The 15,789-nt window shown below is 32.0% G+C and overlaps 2 protein-coding genes across 2 annotated transcripts; one reads left to right on the top strand and one right to left on the bottom strand.

Annotated features, from left to right (window-relative positions):
- Positions 1-879: 879 nt before the first annotated feature.
- On the top strand, positions 880-7,915 carry HELRODRAFT_113471 (hypothetical protein). The gene is made up of 18 exons (XM_009023626.1): positions 880-938; positions 1,462-1,681; positions 1,969-2,139; positions 2,715-2,815; positions 3,184-3,300; positions 3,449-3,532; positions 3,663-3,743; positions 3,878-4,032; positions 4,275-4,407; positions 4,562-4,745; positions 4,912-5,018; positions 5,124-5,220; positions 5,440-5,495; positions 5,683-5,779; positions 5,972-6,704; positions 6,783-7,061; positions 7,083-7,223; positions 7,354-7,915. The coding sequence occupies exons 2-15, from the start codon at positions 1,516-1,518 to the stop codon at positions 6,424-6,426; spliced, it is 2,004 nt and encodes a 667-aa protein (XP_009021874.1). The 5' UTR covers positions 880-938; positions 1,462-1,515; the 3' UTR covers positions 6,427-6,704; positions 6,783-7,061; positions 7,083-7,223; positions 7,354-7,915.
- A 502-nt stretch (positions 7,916-8,417) lies between these two features.
- Positions 8,418-12,097, bottom strand: HELRODRAFT_83659 (hypothetical protein; the record flags this gene model as incomplete). The annotated part of the gene is made up of 11 exons (XM_009023625.1): positions 8,418-8,607; positions 8,751-8,848; positions 9,312-9,384; positions 9,500-9,569; positions 9,823-9,966; positions 10,188-10,319; positions 10,562-10,619; positions 10,929-11,069; positions 11,233-11,343; positions 11,488-11,563; positions 11,970-12,097. The coding sequence occupies 11 exons, from the start codon at positions 12,095-12,097 to the stop codon at positions 8,418-8,420; spliced, it is 1,221 nt and encodes a 406-aa protein (XP_009021873.1).
- Positions 12,098-15,789: the final 3,692 nt, after the last annotated feature.

Below are 15,789 nucleotides of genomic sequence, written 5' to 3'. Positions count from 1 at the left end.
AACACACACAAACAGATAACAGCATTGTGAGGAAGCAAATATTTGCTCTGAAAATAATCAATGAGAAATTTTTATACTAAACAAACAAATGGCAACAATGTAAAAATGTTAAGTTAATGAACTTTATATTTGCTAGATTTTTTTAGTTAATTACATATTAAATAATATAATTCTTAAACCATTTTATTATTTATTAATTTCCCACTATGATTTGTTAAATAAAATAAATGCTAAAAGCTAAGTTGCAATGGCAATTATTAAAGTCTTTTTTAAATCTCTATAAGTCTATAAGTCTCTATATCTCTCTATCTCTCTCTCTATAGAAAACTAAACAAACTAAAAGAAGCATAATGAAAAGCAAATTGCACAAAAAAACAAATCAAACGCATGCATTTTAACAATATATTGAAAAAACTTGACTCAACTTATCTCGCTTGCAAAATGAAATGACACTTTTGATCAAGAAATGGTTCGTTTTTTCAACTTTTAACAGCAAAAAACCACCAACTACAAATGATAATTTTGTAATTGTACGAAAATGAACCTAACTAGCAGTAGCTATCAAGTACGACCACATGATGAGGCGTTCAATTTAATTTAATGTAACATATGTCAGAACCAGGACATGGCCATAATTTAGAACGACATAACATTAGTAGCGGGTTCAATCTAAAAGTCCTCATGTTTTTATTATAAAATATACAACAAACTATAAATAAAAATTAATATCGAATTCGGTTTCGATGATTGTAATCATGTATATATTCTAAATATATGTGATTGTAATTTATCTAGGACCGAAAATTTTTGTGGGCGAAATATTTTTTAATTCTGCCTGCGGTCATTCGTTCGCGATTACGATGTTGAAAATGTTCAACCCGCTCAAATAGACGTTGGTTGCCTGTCAATTTCGATCGAGTTTTCTCATCAAATTTCAGGTTTGTGGTTCTGCTTTTTTTAAATTTAAATATTTTGATTATTTAATTATTGATATAGTTAATTTTTTTCATTTAAAATTTGCGTGAACGATTGTTTTCTCTTTTTTTTCATTTAAATTTCCTAGAAACTGAAAATGAAACAATGAAACTGCTAACACGTGTTTGTGTTGTAACTTTATATTCATAAATATAATTTATTTGAGCTTAAATCTATCAAATGTATTTTTCTTTTTGACGTTTTAAATAAATAAAAAACCAAAATAACTTGTCATCTTGATATTCTCGTTTATTGTTTCATGTCAAAATTGGTTTGTTTTATATTATAAATATACTAGCCTCTATAATTGTAATATAATCAGTATGATCCTACCTATTATATGAATCATCAGTAGACAGATAAGGATAGGTTGGCTGGTTCACATTTCAAGCTTAAATTTTAACCGCTTCAAATATTTAAATAGCATTATCAAAAATTGATTTATCATTATTATATAATTTAATTTAATATTATTACCACAAAAAGGGTGAAAAAAGAGACCAAAAAGTCATAAAAAAACATAAAAGTGTAAAAGAAAAGATGAAGTATATTCTAGTAGCTGGTGGGGTAATAAGTGGGATAGGAAAAGGAATTGTGGCCAGTAGTATTGGCACTGTGTTGAAGGCCCATGGGTTAAAGGTCACGTCAATTAAAATTGATCCCTACATTAATATCGATGCTGGAACCTTCTCTCCATATGAACATGGTTCGACTTTTTTCTCGTTATTTTTTCATATTCTTTTATAACATTATTACTATATTTAAACTTAAACTACCTCGTATTACGTTTAATGATATAAAAAGTTTCATAGTTACATTTATGTAAACGTTTAAGGTAAGTACCAACAATATGTGTGGTGCTGGATATTTTCACTAAGGTAAACATAAATAATTAGCTGCAACATTTGGACTACACGTTTCTGATAACATCTAAAAACTAAAAATATTTACAAATCCATTTTAATGAATGTTTAATTTAAAATTTCAATTTAGGAGAAGTCTTTGTACTCGACGATGGCGGGGAGGTGGATTTGGACCTTGGCAACTACGAAAGATTCCTAGATATAACTCTCCACAAAGATAACAACATCACCACTGGCAAGATATTTCAGGATGTCATCAGTAAAGAGAGGAGAGGTGACTATCTTGGAAAGACTGTTCAAGGTACTTTGGTGTATAAGTTTTTGTTTGTGTGTATATTTGTGTGTCTGTGTGTGTGCGTGTGTGTTGAATGTATATGCCTATTATATTTGTTGTTGTGCTTGTACGTGAATTTTGTGTGTGTGTGTGTGTTTGTGTGCTTAATGTATATGCCTATTTGTTGTTGTGTTTATAGGTGTATTTTTTGTAGGTGTGTTTGTGTGTTTAATGTATATGCCTATTTGTTGTGTTTGTATGTATGTATGTATGTGTGTACGCTTAAGTTTAAATCTGGCATGTATATATTGGTGTTCTTAGATGTTTAAGTGTGTTCTGAATGAATGTTTTGTAGGTTTGTATTTTTTGGTTTGCCTAAAGGTGTGTTTTGTATGTATATGTATATACATTTGTCTGTATGTTTGTCTTTTTAGCTGTGCAAGCTGTCTCTGTATATATTTAGTGTTTTTGTATAATAATAACATGATATTCTGCATTAATCAATTAATATTTTATTAGTAATATTAATTAATTTATTTTAATTAATAATAAAATAATAATTATATTATAATTAATGATGAAATAATATTTTTTTTCATCAGTGGTGCCACATATAACAGATGCCATTCAGGAATGGGTCATTAGAGTTTCAAAGATACCGGTCGATAATTCCGACCAGGAGCCAGACGTCTGCATCATTGAGGTGGGATTGAGATTAATTAGGGAAAGATTTGGAAATGATTGGGGAAATATTAGGAAATGATTAAATGTAAATTTAGGTTTAAATTAGTTTAACTCTAACTTTGGTTGTTAAGTTAGGCTAGGACTGGATAGATGATTTGATGGATTGGTAAAAATATGTCCTAGGATTAGTTTGAAATTCGGTTGAAAGTATGTTCATGTATGAATATATAGACTGAAAGAGAATTTAAATCCAAAAATAAATTTAAAGTTTGGCATAAATTAAGATGAAAATAACTGCAAATGGGTAAAAAAAGATCCTAAATTAATAAAAAAAAATTCAAAATAAATAACTTACAGTTATGAGAAGTTATATTTAAATTTTTGCAGCTCGGCGGAACGATTGGAGATATCGAGAGTATGTCTTTTATGGAGGCCTTCAGGCAGTTCCAGTTTAGGGTTCAGCACGACAACTTCTGCTGTGTCCTCGTCAGTTTGGTTCCACAGGTTTGTTTTTGCGGTTGTCGTTGGTTGGCTGGTTGGTTGGTTGATGATATATTGTTGAAGTTAATGGTGTATTGATGTGATGTTGATGTTAGTGGTGGTGCTGTTGATGACAATGTTATCGTTGTAGCTATCTGTGTCATTGCTACAGCCTAAAGATTCTGGAGAGCAGAAGACCAAACCAACGCAGAAAACGGTGAGAGAGTTGAGAGGTCTGGGGCTGTCTCCTGATCTGGTTAGTTAGTGATTGGCTGATTGGTTGTCTGATTGGTTGTCTGATTGATTGATTGATTGATTGATTGATTGATTGATTGATTGATTGATTGATTGATTGATTGATTGATTGATTGATTGATTTCTTCCAGATATTTTGTAGAAGTCTGTCAAAGTTGACTCCACAAGCAGTTGCCAAAATATCTGATTTCTGCCATGTCTCTGCTAATCAAGTGAGACACACACACATACACATACATAAATACACACGTACATACATACATTTTTAAACTACTGTTTTGGTCTTCTGTATGCATAGACATACATACATACATACAAACATACATACATACATACATACACACAGGTTGTATCAGTACCGGATGTATCATCAATATACAGAGTACCACTGCTATTGGAAGAACAAAAAATAAGTCAGTATTTCATGGAGAGATTAAAGTTAGAGTATTTGAACCCAAGGCCCAAAAGATTTTTGTACAAGTGGAAGGAGTTGGCCGAAAAGTAAATTTTATTTGCTTATCTTGGTGATGGAATGATGGGTTGGGTGATTTGAGTGGCTGATGGTTTTGTTTGTTGGTTGGTTTAGGTGGTTTGCTGGTTGGTTGGTGTTTTGGTTTGTTGGTTGATTGATTGATTTGTTGGACGGTCAGTTATTTGTTTAATCGTTATCAGTTTCTCAATCATAGTCATCATCGTCCTCATTTCTTCCACCTGTCCACCACCATCACCGACCCACCACGCAGGGCTGACCACCTGACTAGAGAAGTTGTCATTTGTTTGGTGGGCAAGTACACAAAGCTGGAGGATGCATATGCCAGTGTAGTGAAGGCCCTCAACCATGCTGCCATGGCCTGCAATCATAAACTTATCCTCAAGGTTACCCAGTGTTTCATTATTTTCGTCGCTCATTACACACAGAGACATGTATGTATACACATATTTACGCATACACACACGCATATGTATGTGTACACATATTTACGCATACACACACGCATATGTATGTGTACACATATTTACACATACACAGTATTTGGAAGCAGCTGATTTGGAAAACGAGACGAAGCGCGAGGACCCAGTGAGGTACCATGAAGCCTGGCAGATACTTTGTAGTGCGCATGGGGTCCTCATTCCTGGAGGTTTTGGTGTCAGGGGCATGGAAGGGAAGATTTTGGCAGCTGGTTGGGCTAGGGAAACTAAGAAACCATTCCTGGGTGGGTTGGCTGTTTGTCTCTCTCTTCTTTCTTTCTCTCTCTCTTTTAAGAAGCTGTCTTTATGTTGGTTGGTCTCTCTTTCTCTCTCTGTTCTCTGTTTATCTATTTCACCCACTAATATATCTTATTGTTGGTATTTCATTTAAGTTTGTATTGAACAATGCAGGCATATGTCTCGGTATGCAGTGCGCTGTGATTGAATACTCTCGTAATGTCCTGAACCTCAAGGGAGCAAATTCCACCGAGGTTGACCCTATGACTCCTCACCCTGTTGTAAGTTTTTGATTGGTTGGTTGTGGCTGACTGATTGGTTGGTTTTTGATTAGCTGGTTTGATGTCTGACTGGCTGGCTGACTATTTTTTGATTGGTTGATCTAGGTGATCGAGATGCCTGAACATCACCCCGGTCAGTTGGGCGGCACGATGAGATTGGGCAAGAGACGAACTGTATTTAAAGATGACAAGTCTCTATTGAGTTAGTGTGCGTGTGTGTGTGTGTGTGGATGATTTTGAAAATAATATACCTGCACTATATATATTTCTGTAATAGGTTGGATTATTTAACTATCTAATTATTAATTTCTTATTTTCTTGTTTATTCAATTAACCCTTTTGTTCAATAAACTATTAATTCAGTTAATTGTTTATTTTTTTAATATATTCATGCATTCAATTAATATTTATTTCCATTTAGAAAAATTGTATGGTGATGTTGAATACATCGATGAAAGACATAGGCATAGATATGAGGTCCGCTACTTACTTCATAGATCCATCCATCCATCATTTTTTCATTCACTCACCCACTCATCCATTTACCCATTTTTTCATTCATTCATTTACTAAATTCGTTCTTTCACTTTTTCATTCAAACATTTAATTATAGTATATTTAATATATATTTAATTTTTCGAAAGTTTTTTTTGTACCAAAACAGGTGAATCCAGAGTATGTTGAACTGTTGGAAAAATCTGGACTACACTTTGTGGGGAAGGATGAGGAGGGCAAGAGAATGGAGATCATGGAGTTACAAGGTTGATTGGTTAATTTATTGGATGAGTGAGTGATTGGTTGATTGATAGGTTAATTAATTGGTTGAGTGATTGATTGATTAATCGATTGATTATGTATTTACGATTAAAAATTATAAACACTAATAACCTTAACAAAAACCATAGCCTCAAATGACCAGTCAAATAATACAATAAACTGGAAATATCTTTCAGATCAGCCATACTACGTTGCGGTGCAGTATCACCCAGAGTACCTAACGCGACCCTTGAAACCCTCTACGCCCTATTTGGGCTTCATCTTAGCCTCGTGCAACAAGCTGAACATTTACCTTGCACAGGGCTGCCGTCTATCCCCCTATGTCTTGGAGGATAATGACGAAAGCGAGGACTATTGTGAGGAAATGATGAGCTTAAATTTAAGAAACTGCTGGTCCAGCTCTTCTTTGGGTCTCGTCGATCATAATGACAGTAGTTGTAACAGCATTTCTAATACTACTACTGCTGCTGCCGCTGCTAATACCTTTTCTGGTCTTACCACTAAAACTTCTGGACAGGTTAATCTAACTTGTAATAATAGTAATAATAGTAGTAGTAGTAGTAGTGGTGAAAGTAGTAGTACTACCACTACTAAAACTACCGTTGTGAACGGATTCTATGCCGGTAGCTGAGGGGATGAATTGACAGATCCAGACATTGAATGTGACGTCTTTATTTTAAGCTATCATTATTGTTACCGTTGCTTTTTAATGTTTCTATCGTTATTATTTTCAATTAATCTTTCTGCTCTCGAGTTTGATTTTTCTTCTAAGTTGTACTTTTTGCTTTTGTTTGGTCGGCTAGAGGAAGAAAAACGTATTAAAGTGAATTTTTGGCTTTTTATTGATAAAATATTGACTATTTTAACATTTTATGTATGCATTTGTGTATATATATATATATATATATAAATTGTTATGTGTTATATGTATGTTTATAATTGTGTATATGTTTGCATATATGTGTTCGTGTTTTTATGTACATTTAGTTAGCATGTAGTAGAAGTATGTGTGTTTGACAAATTTTTTCTATTTATGAAAGATAATTCTGGCTGATTGAGTTTGTTGATTTAATGATGTTTGGTTGGACTTCTTGATTGATTAGTTGAATATTCATTGATTTGATATGTTGATTGTTCATTAAATGATTTAATTGATTAAAAACTACAATCCCTCGAATCATTGATTAAAAAATTACTTGTATTATGTACCATCTTTTGTTTCATGTTTTTGAGATTCAAATTCGCGAGTTTGTTTGGTGATGGGTGCGTGCGTGTGCCTCTTCTAACGTAATTAACGTAACGAGAAAATAACACATCTGACTATAATGTTCATTCATTTCTGAGAACTTTGCAACAATTTTGTAATAAAAATCACGTGTAAAAACTCTCTCTCTCTCTCTCTATATATATATATATATATATATATATATATGTTGGTAATAGACCATAATTTTTTGGTGAAACTTTAGTGAGAAAAATCGAAAAAACGAACTACAAACTTATTAACGCCAAACATTCAGTAGAATTTATAGAATATTGTAAATATATATATATATGTGTGTGTGTGCGCCCAGCAGCGTAATTATTGCAATATGAATAGCATTTTTAAGAAATTTTTTTATAAAATTCGCGAAAAAATTTAGTTTGTACGTATAGATTAAAAACCAAATCATGCACAATGGTGAGTTATACATGAAAGCTAGCGCTTCAATTAATCGCACATACATCAACCGACCAATCAGTCAACTGAACAGTCATGTAATAATCATCCAATGTACATGTATACAAGTAGTACGTCAATCAATCAACTAATCGCCAGCCAATCATAATGCACATGTACACATCAATCATTCAGTCAACCAACCAATCACAAGCACACTGATTTAGACTAATTATTCACACATACGTACATATGTGAAGTTTCATTTTAGATTTATTTCGTAAATTAATACTTATGCTGGTAAGTAACTTAAATATTCCAGTATATCTCAATAAATCAATTAAGGCTTAATAGACCAATCAGCCAGCCAGCCAACCAATCAGCCAGCCAACCAATCAGCCAGCCAGCCAGTCAAAAAGATGTTCCATGACTAATATCTAGACTGATTGTACGACGATTGTTGCTGCTGCTGCATTTGCTGCTGCTGCTGTTGTTGTGGTGGTGGAGGGTAGTTGATGTGCTGTCCTGGCATTCCGTGCATCGGCCGTTTCTGTCGGGGTTTCATCTTTATCGTTATTCATTTATTTTTATTTTATTATAATTTTATTATTAATTTTAAACCTTATATCCGTCCGTAATAATAATAATATAATTATATACATAATTATACGTAATTAATTTACCTGAAAGTCGTTTGGGTTAGGATTTGGCTTCGGTCTTTTTGGCTGGCTGTGATCTGGCTGCTGTTGTTGTTGCTGCTGCTGCTGATGGTTTTGTATCGTACCGGCCTGTATGTATTTAGATACAGTGAATTTGGCAGAATGGTCGTCAAGCTCTACAACTATTAAAGTTTTTACTAAATCTTCAATCTTTTTTTTATTCAGGATGATTACATGTGCTATGTACGGTCCGAAGAACATCGTAGCGAGGTTAGTATGGAAAAGGCGTTAAATACTTAACACTCATTTATAATATTTATAATAATAATAATAACAATGAACAATAATAATAGCAATAAACAACAAGAATAATAATAAACAACAAGAATAATAATAATTCACCTTGCTAGCAGTGTTATCTGATTTTTCCTCTGTTTCGTCGTCTGTTAAAAACTCTCTTTTCGGATAAGGTATCGGCATGTTTTCAAAAACGCTGAATGAATGAGTGAATAAACGAATGAGCGAACGAATGAATGAATAAATCATCATAACCATCACCCCAGACGGCATCACAATCATCATCCCATCATTTCAAATTGGCAACAACATCATCGCCATCATCATCGTCGCAGTTACTCTTGTGACGGCAGAGGATCTTCTCTGAAGTAGTTGTCTCTCATTGCCTCATCTGAACTTATTCTCTTCGTTGGATCCATAGTCAACATCTTTTGAAGCTAATTATTATTATTATTATTAATTATGACAATCATAATTAACAATAATAATACTAACGATGATATGTCTATCGTTATTATAAATATTATTACTACTGTAATTTATACCGTTTTTATAATTGTTGTTAATATTACAACAGGGGTGGACAAACAACGGTCCCCGATGCCTTGTTCGCCAAAAATGGGTCATTATGCCCAAAAAAAGAAGCCACAAATCTTGAAAAAAATCCCCCCCGAGTCGAAAAGATTTGCTATTTAAGTACATATGCGGCCCTTCGCTCTTCAAAGATAAAATAGTTCTCGATGCGGCCCTCACGGCAAAAAGTTTGCCCACCCCTGAATTACAACATTCATAGTAGATGTCTTTGAAAAATATTGAAAATAGAATTGTAATAAATAAATAAACAAATAAATAAATAGATAAATAAATAAATAAAATGATAATAATGTTTTAATAACAGACCAGATAGAAAGCGCTGCTGTCAGATCTTATCTTATGCTTTTCCATGTATTTGGCCAGTGTGCAACTCATGTAACTATATATAATATAATTATTATTATTACTACTGTAAAATCATCATCACTGTTGTTGTCATCATCATCATTATATCCATTAATATCATCATCGTCGTCGTCGTCGTCATCACTGACTTGTTCCTTTTAAAATCTTTCATGAGGGTTTGATGCTCTGGCATCTTCTTCATGTCCTCCCAATCTCGATCTCGGGAAATAATAATAACAACAATAATAATAACAATAATAAAAAAAAATCTTTCATTGGCCCCGAAAAATTCAAAATAAAATGAAAAAAGTTCAGACAACGAAACGTACAATAAAAGAATGAAATACTACTAATACTACAACAACTACTACTGCTACTACTACTACTACCGCTACTACTACTACTGCTATTATTACTACTACTGCTACTACTAATGATAAAAATAGTGACTACTACTACCACCACCACACACCAAGAGGAAAGCCCATAACGTTGAAGATCCGATCGAGCTGGTCGTGGTGGTAGGGGTTGCTGGTCTTGATGTCTTCCTGTCTGCAATGGAATATCGGCTCCGATGTTAACAGCTCGGCAAATATGCAGCCGATGGCCCATATATCTGTTTGTTGTTGACGCGGTTATTGTTATTATTATTATTATCATATATTATTATCATATCATAATTATATTATTATTATTATTATTATTATTATAAGAATGTATCATAACTGCTTTTAGACTGATCTTTATCTCTAGTTGTACGCATTTTATTTCGATACAATGGCGAGAATCGTAGACTACATAGCCTATTTTAATTTGAAGAAATACCAGCAAACCCACCAATAGCTTTTGTGTAATGTCTAGCCCCCAATAAAAGCTCAGGGGCTCTGTACCAGAATGTTACAACAACAGGATCGAGATCGGCCAGCGGCTTTAACGGTGAATTGAACAGACGAGCGAATCCCAAATCAGCTGTACGTTAGCGTGTTTATGAGTTTTTATGTGTGTGTGTGTGTGTGTGTGTGTGTGTGTGTGTGTGTATATATGTATGAATGTGTGTATACATGTATGCATGTATGTATACGTGTATTTATAAATGTCAAACTCTTCGTTGATTAATTAGCCATTAAAAATTGACGGGACTGCAACGTGATGTATAGACATGTATAGTAATGTAATGTACGAATTCCTTATTATGTAAGTAGGTCAGTGACCTATTTTAACTTTTCCTCTATCTGGACCTTCACCCATCACAAGTATGTTGGCTGGTTTCTGCGTTGTTTGGGGGTGAAAAATGTATTCGGGTCACGATTTAATTAGGTCACCATTAAACCAGAATACTAGATCGTGATTGGATGAACTAGGCCATGATATAATGAATGTTTAGCTAATTGGTTGGTTGGTTGGCTAGTTGACTTGATAGGATGAACATAAAAACGAATGGATGATATATTAAATATATAATGAGTAAAAGAATTGATAAGAGAAAACATTAAAAAAATATGAATGAATGAATGGATGAATGAATGAATGAATGGATGAATGAATGAATTGATGGATGAATAAAAAAAACAAACAAACCAAATCTCTGTGCAGTACCCAATGTGAGTGAAGGTAATGAATGCCGCCCAGAATCTGGTAGAGCAATGATTTGATCATATTCTTTGGAACGTTCACAATCTTCTTGTTCACTTTTGCGGAACGATGGAACTTTATAATGTGCTGGTTGGATTGATGAACTAATGAATGAGTGAGTGAATGGTTGAGTGAAAATGGATAAAAGATTGAGTAAAAGGTTGAATGAATACATGAATGAAGAAAGTAATGAATGAAGGTGAACAAATGAATGAGTGAAAGAGTGAACCATCATCAACCAATAACCAACCCACAAATCATGCTCTGCATAATCGAATAGAAGACAGACTTTCCTGTCTGAATGAGATAGGAAGACTTTTTTCAGGGCTATGACATTTGGATGGTGTAATTCTCTAAGGAGCTTTGGGGACAGAAATTTAAAAGTGAAATTAAATAACTATAATAATGATAAAAAATTAATAAATTCAAAAATTGAATAGACCTATTATTTTAATTTCCATCTTTTTATTATTATACTAAGATATTATATTGAAATAACTCCTACAGCAATTTCCCTGCAGGCAGACATGGAAATTCCGGAACCTTCTATTTGTTTCAGAGCATATTCCCTTGTTTCTGAACTGAAATTGTTAAATTAGTCAAGTAATTAAGTAGTATAGTATAGTTTATAAGTTTCTTTAAATGTAGTAAATAAAAATAAAAAGTTCAATAGATGTCTGGGGACTTATTTTTAGATCACAGTCCATAAAGGCAAAAGTTGTATTTTGTAGTTACTAAGTTAAAGTCAATTAACTTAATTATTTATACTTTTTATAATTTATAAAATTTATATGGTTTTGTTAATTAATTAATTAAATAGTTAGAGTTTGTTAAACTTAAACTACAAAAATAATTGAAATTACTAAAACTAAATAATGTGAAAAAATCATGGTATTTTATGAATTTATAATTTATTTTTTAATTATTTATATTATTTTTTATTATTAAACTACTAAACTAAGCTAAACTCTAAAAATTTAAACAAACCTATCTTTACTAATGGCTTTGTACACATGTCCGTAGGTACCTCGGCCAACCTTCCGACCTTCGAATTCAAACTGATCCTCAACTTTGCTTCGCTCACTTGCCAGGCGAGCTTTAAACTCGTAATCCATTTTTTAGTTTTTCGTCTTTAAATTCTAATTTTTTAAATTAATTTCTGAAAAATTGTGCTATAAATCAACTTTTAAACACGAAGTTTAAAAAGAAGCAGTATATACATAGGTTGTTGCACACACCACACACATATATAAGGATTAGTTGATTGATTAAAAGTGAATTCGAGTCTCTCGGTTTGTTATGTTATTTCAGAACTAAAAATTGATTTTTCTATTTTACATAACTGAGTTTGAATGAAACTTTTTAAAAAAAACGATATATACCTAAATGTATGCCGTCTGTATATTTATGCAATTTTTTTTTCCAATAGGCATTATAAGAAGCTCGTTACCGGTGAAACTATACTGCCATTTTTTTAGTATTTTCACTAATCTACTCTAATTGATTTTGAACTAACCTTACTAAAGCTAAACAGATGTCATCATCACGCCAAAATGCAAATAACTGCTTCAAGATGCCACCGGAAAAAAAGCGAAAAGTTGTTTGGGATGCTAGAGAAAGTAACAATCAAAATAATAAACCCCATGTCTTAAACAAGGCTGACAAAAAATCAACAGCAGAGGACGATTGGGGAGATGATGACAACGAATTTGAGGTGCTACTAACTCAGCAGGACAATTTGAATCACATTGATCACTTAGTTGCTTCATCTCAACAAATCCTAGATGATGTCAATGCCGACATTAATAATTCTGCCATTAATTACAATTATAAAGGTTGTTTGTTCACTATTTAGAATTTTTTAAATATTTTATTCACTTATTTTGTTATTAATTTACTCAATGAAAGGCATATTTTATTTGTTTTGTAATTAATTAATTTTTTTTATTATCAAATTAACAACTACAGTAGATGATAGTGAAAGAACAAATAAGAAAATGGTTCCTGTCAAGAAATCAATGGTGATATCTATGCCAAAAACTTTACACAATCTATTTATATCCTCCAATCACGTTGACGACTTAAATTATTTGTCAAATTTTTGGAATAATTCTTTTAAAATTAACACTAATTATAATTATAATGATGGCGGTTATGATGGAAGGAAAGAAGTTTCACCATCATCATCAATGAAAATGAATAAAACATCATCAATCCTAAAACTAAATGAGTAATTAATTTGATTTATCATTTGATTCATGCGCTTATTTACTATTTAATTTATTTATAATAATAAATCAATAATTCTAATTACTTTTCTTAATTGTTAATATTCCAACATTCTTTTTTTAAGAGTTGAAAAAGTCTCAATTTCTCAACCATGGGACACCAATGCATTGTTAATGGCTTATGATATTTGCTCAGAGATGAACAACACGAACAATAATAACAACAAAAACAATAATAATAATTCAGATAGTGCCAATGATATTGACGACAGCCGAGTTATGCGCCATGTTTGGCATCTATATTATGCTACAAAACTGAAACTGGAGGAGTTTTTTCTCGCTTTTGAAGGTAAAAGTTTTGAAAACTTTATCCTCTACGAATAATTTACTAATTATAACCATAATTAATCATAGTTGTAATATATTATGATAAATTATAGTTGCTTAGTAATCAATTCAATTATAAATCTTAACATTCAAAATTGTACTACAAATAAATATTTTTGATATATATATATATATATATATATATACATATATATATATATATATATATATATATATATATATATAGAGAGAGAGAGAGAGAGAGAGAGAGAGATATTATTTAAGTAAAACCCTTGGACCAAAAACCATAAAAAACCAACAACAGCATCACTGTTGATGCTATTTCCTACAGCAGGACCTGCAAACATCATGACATCAAGAGTGCAGCATGAAGTGATCATCCGAGACGTCATTAATGTTCTGGCCACTGTCAAGAGTTTTCTACAAGAGATGGAAGTCAAATCTTACAGTAGAAAGACCCTGAAACCATTTACTGACCTGATTCCTATATTAGTGAAGACGTTAAATTTTGTTAGTAATAAATATTATTAATGTTATCATTATTATTTGTATTAGTACATACTTATATACATTCATTCAAACATACATACTTACATACTGAACATACTTACATACATACATACGTACATACATACATACATACGTACATATACATACATAGATACATACACATATACACACACACACACACATACACATACATGCAAACATAGATACAAACGTACATACAATCATACGAACGTACATACAAACAAACATACAAACACACAAATATTATACAGGAACCCACAGGGCGCTATTATGATTTACTTCAATGTGTCCTAGATCTTATCATCACAATTCTAGATGTTAATGACAAAAACCATAACATTGATTGTGATGATGACGACGACGATGACGACGATGATAATGATAGTCGAGGTGTTGATTATGATTGGGAGAATCATATTTCAGTGTGAGGGTATATTTTTTATTTAAGTCCAATTCACGTTCAATTCAATTTGCGTTCATTCTTTAGTAGTCTGGTACTATCAATTTTAAACTGACGGTAATTATAATTATTATTGTTATAATTATTATTCTTTTTATTATTATTATAATTATTATATAAATATTATTCGTAGGTTGCTCGGTGTCTTCACAAAAAAACACGGCTTTGTCTTCCGGCTAGTGAAGGAAGGTGAGGATACTAATGATGAGGAGGAAGAGAGGAAAGAAAAAGATAGCTACATGCCATCTACCAAACCATCGTCATCGGCTTCGCCATGGTTATTACCACCATCATCATCGTCGTCAGCGACTAATGTTATGCAAAGAGATCTGTCAGTGAAAGTTTTGAGGTTTCTTACTGGGCTGTTTAAAAGTAGACTGACATTTAAATTTATTTGCAAGTCCTTCGGATCAGGTTATTATTAATGTTTGTGTTGTAGTAGTAGTAGTGGTTGTAGTAATAGTAGCAGTAGTAGTAATAGTAGTAGTAATAGTAGTAGTAGTAGTAGTAGTAGTAGTAGTAGTAGTAGTAGTAGTAGTAGTAGTAGTAGTGGTGGTGGTGGTGGTAGTAGTAGTAGTAGTAGTAGTAGTGGTGTCTGTAGTTTGAGTTTATTAATTTTAATTTTGGTCACACACACAGATTGCTGTTGTCTCTTAACAATAGTTAGCCAACTGTCTCAAAGGTTTAGAGCTTTGGGTAACAACAACAACAACAACATTAATAATAATAATAATTACAATCATCATCATCATTTTAATAATAATAATAACAATAATAATAATCATAATAATAATGTTTTGTTCTTTTGGCAGGTTAAAATTATTGTTAACGTTACTTATCGTGAATGCTAACTTTGTTGTCTTTGGTGATGTGTTTTTTGATGTCTTTGTTGACGATTTTGTTGTTTTTGTTGGTGTTGTCATTTTATTTATATAAATATATATTCTGTTTATATGGCCATAAATTTTTTCATCTTTCAGTTCTTCCTAATTTCAGAAGTCACCGTTAGGAATGCCATGTGGTACTACTACGTCAATAACAACAATAATAATAATATTAATAATAATAATAAAGAAAATAATAATAATAAAAGCGCTAAGAACAATGAAGGAAACATCAATAACATTATAATCGTTGGAGATATTGATGATGTTACTGCTACTACTACTACTAATAATAATAATAATAATTATAATAATAAAAATAATAATAATAATTCTACAGGTAACAACAACAACAA

The sequence above is a fragment of the Helobdella robusta genome (assembly GCF_000326865.2).
Source record: "Helobdella robusta unplaced genomic scaffold HELROscaffold_37, whole genome shotgun sequence".
Lineage (NCBI taxonomy): Eukaryota > Metazoa > Annelida > Clitellata > Rhynchobdellida > Glossiphoniidae > Helobdella > Helobdella robusta.
This window is presented reverse-complemented; position numbering and strand designations above follow the sequence as displayed.

Coding starts and splice junctions, on each gene's coding strand:
- HELRODRAFT_113471 (XM_009023626.1), top strand. CDS start 1,516: ATGAAGTATATTCTAGTAGCTGGTGGGGTAATAAGTGGGATAGGAAAA. Junction 3,301..3,448: donor TCGTCAGTTTGGTTCCACAG/GTTTGTTTTTGC, acceptor TCATTGCTACAG/CCTAAAGATTCTGGAGAGCA. Junction 5,019..5,123: donor CTATGACTCCTCACCCTGTT/GTAAGTTTTTGA, acceptor TGGTTGATCTAG/GTGATCGAGATGCCTGAACA.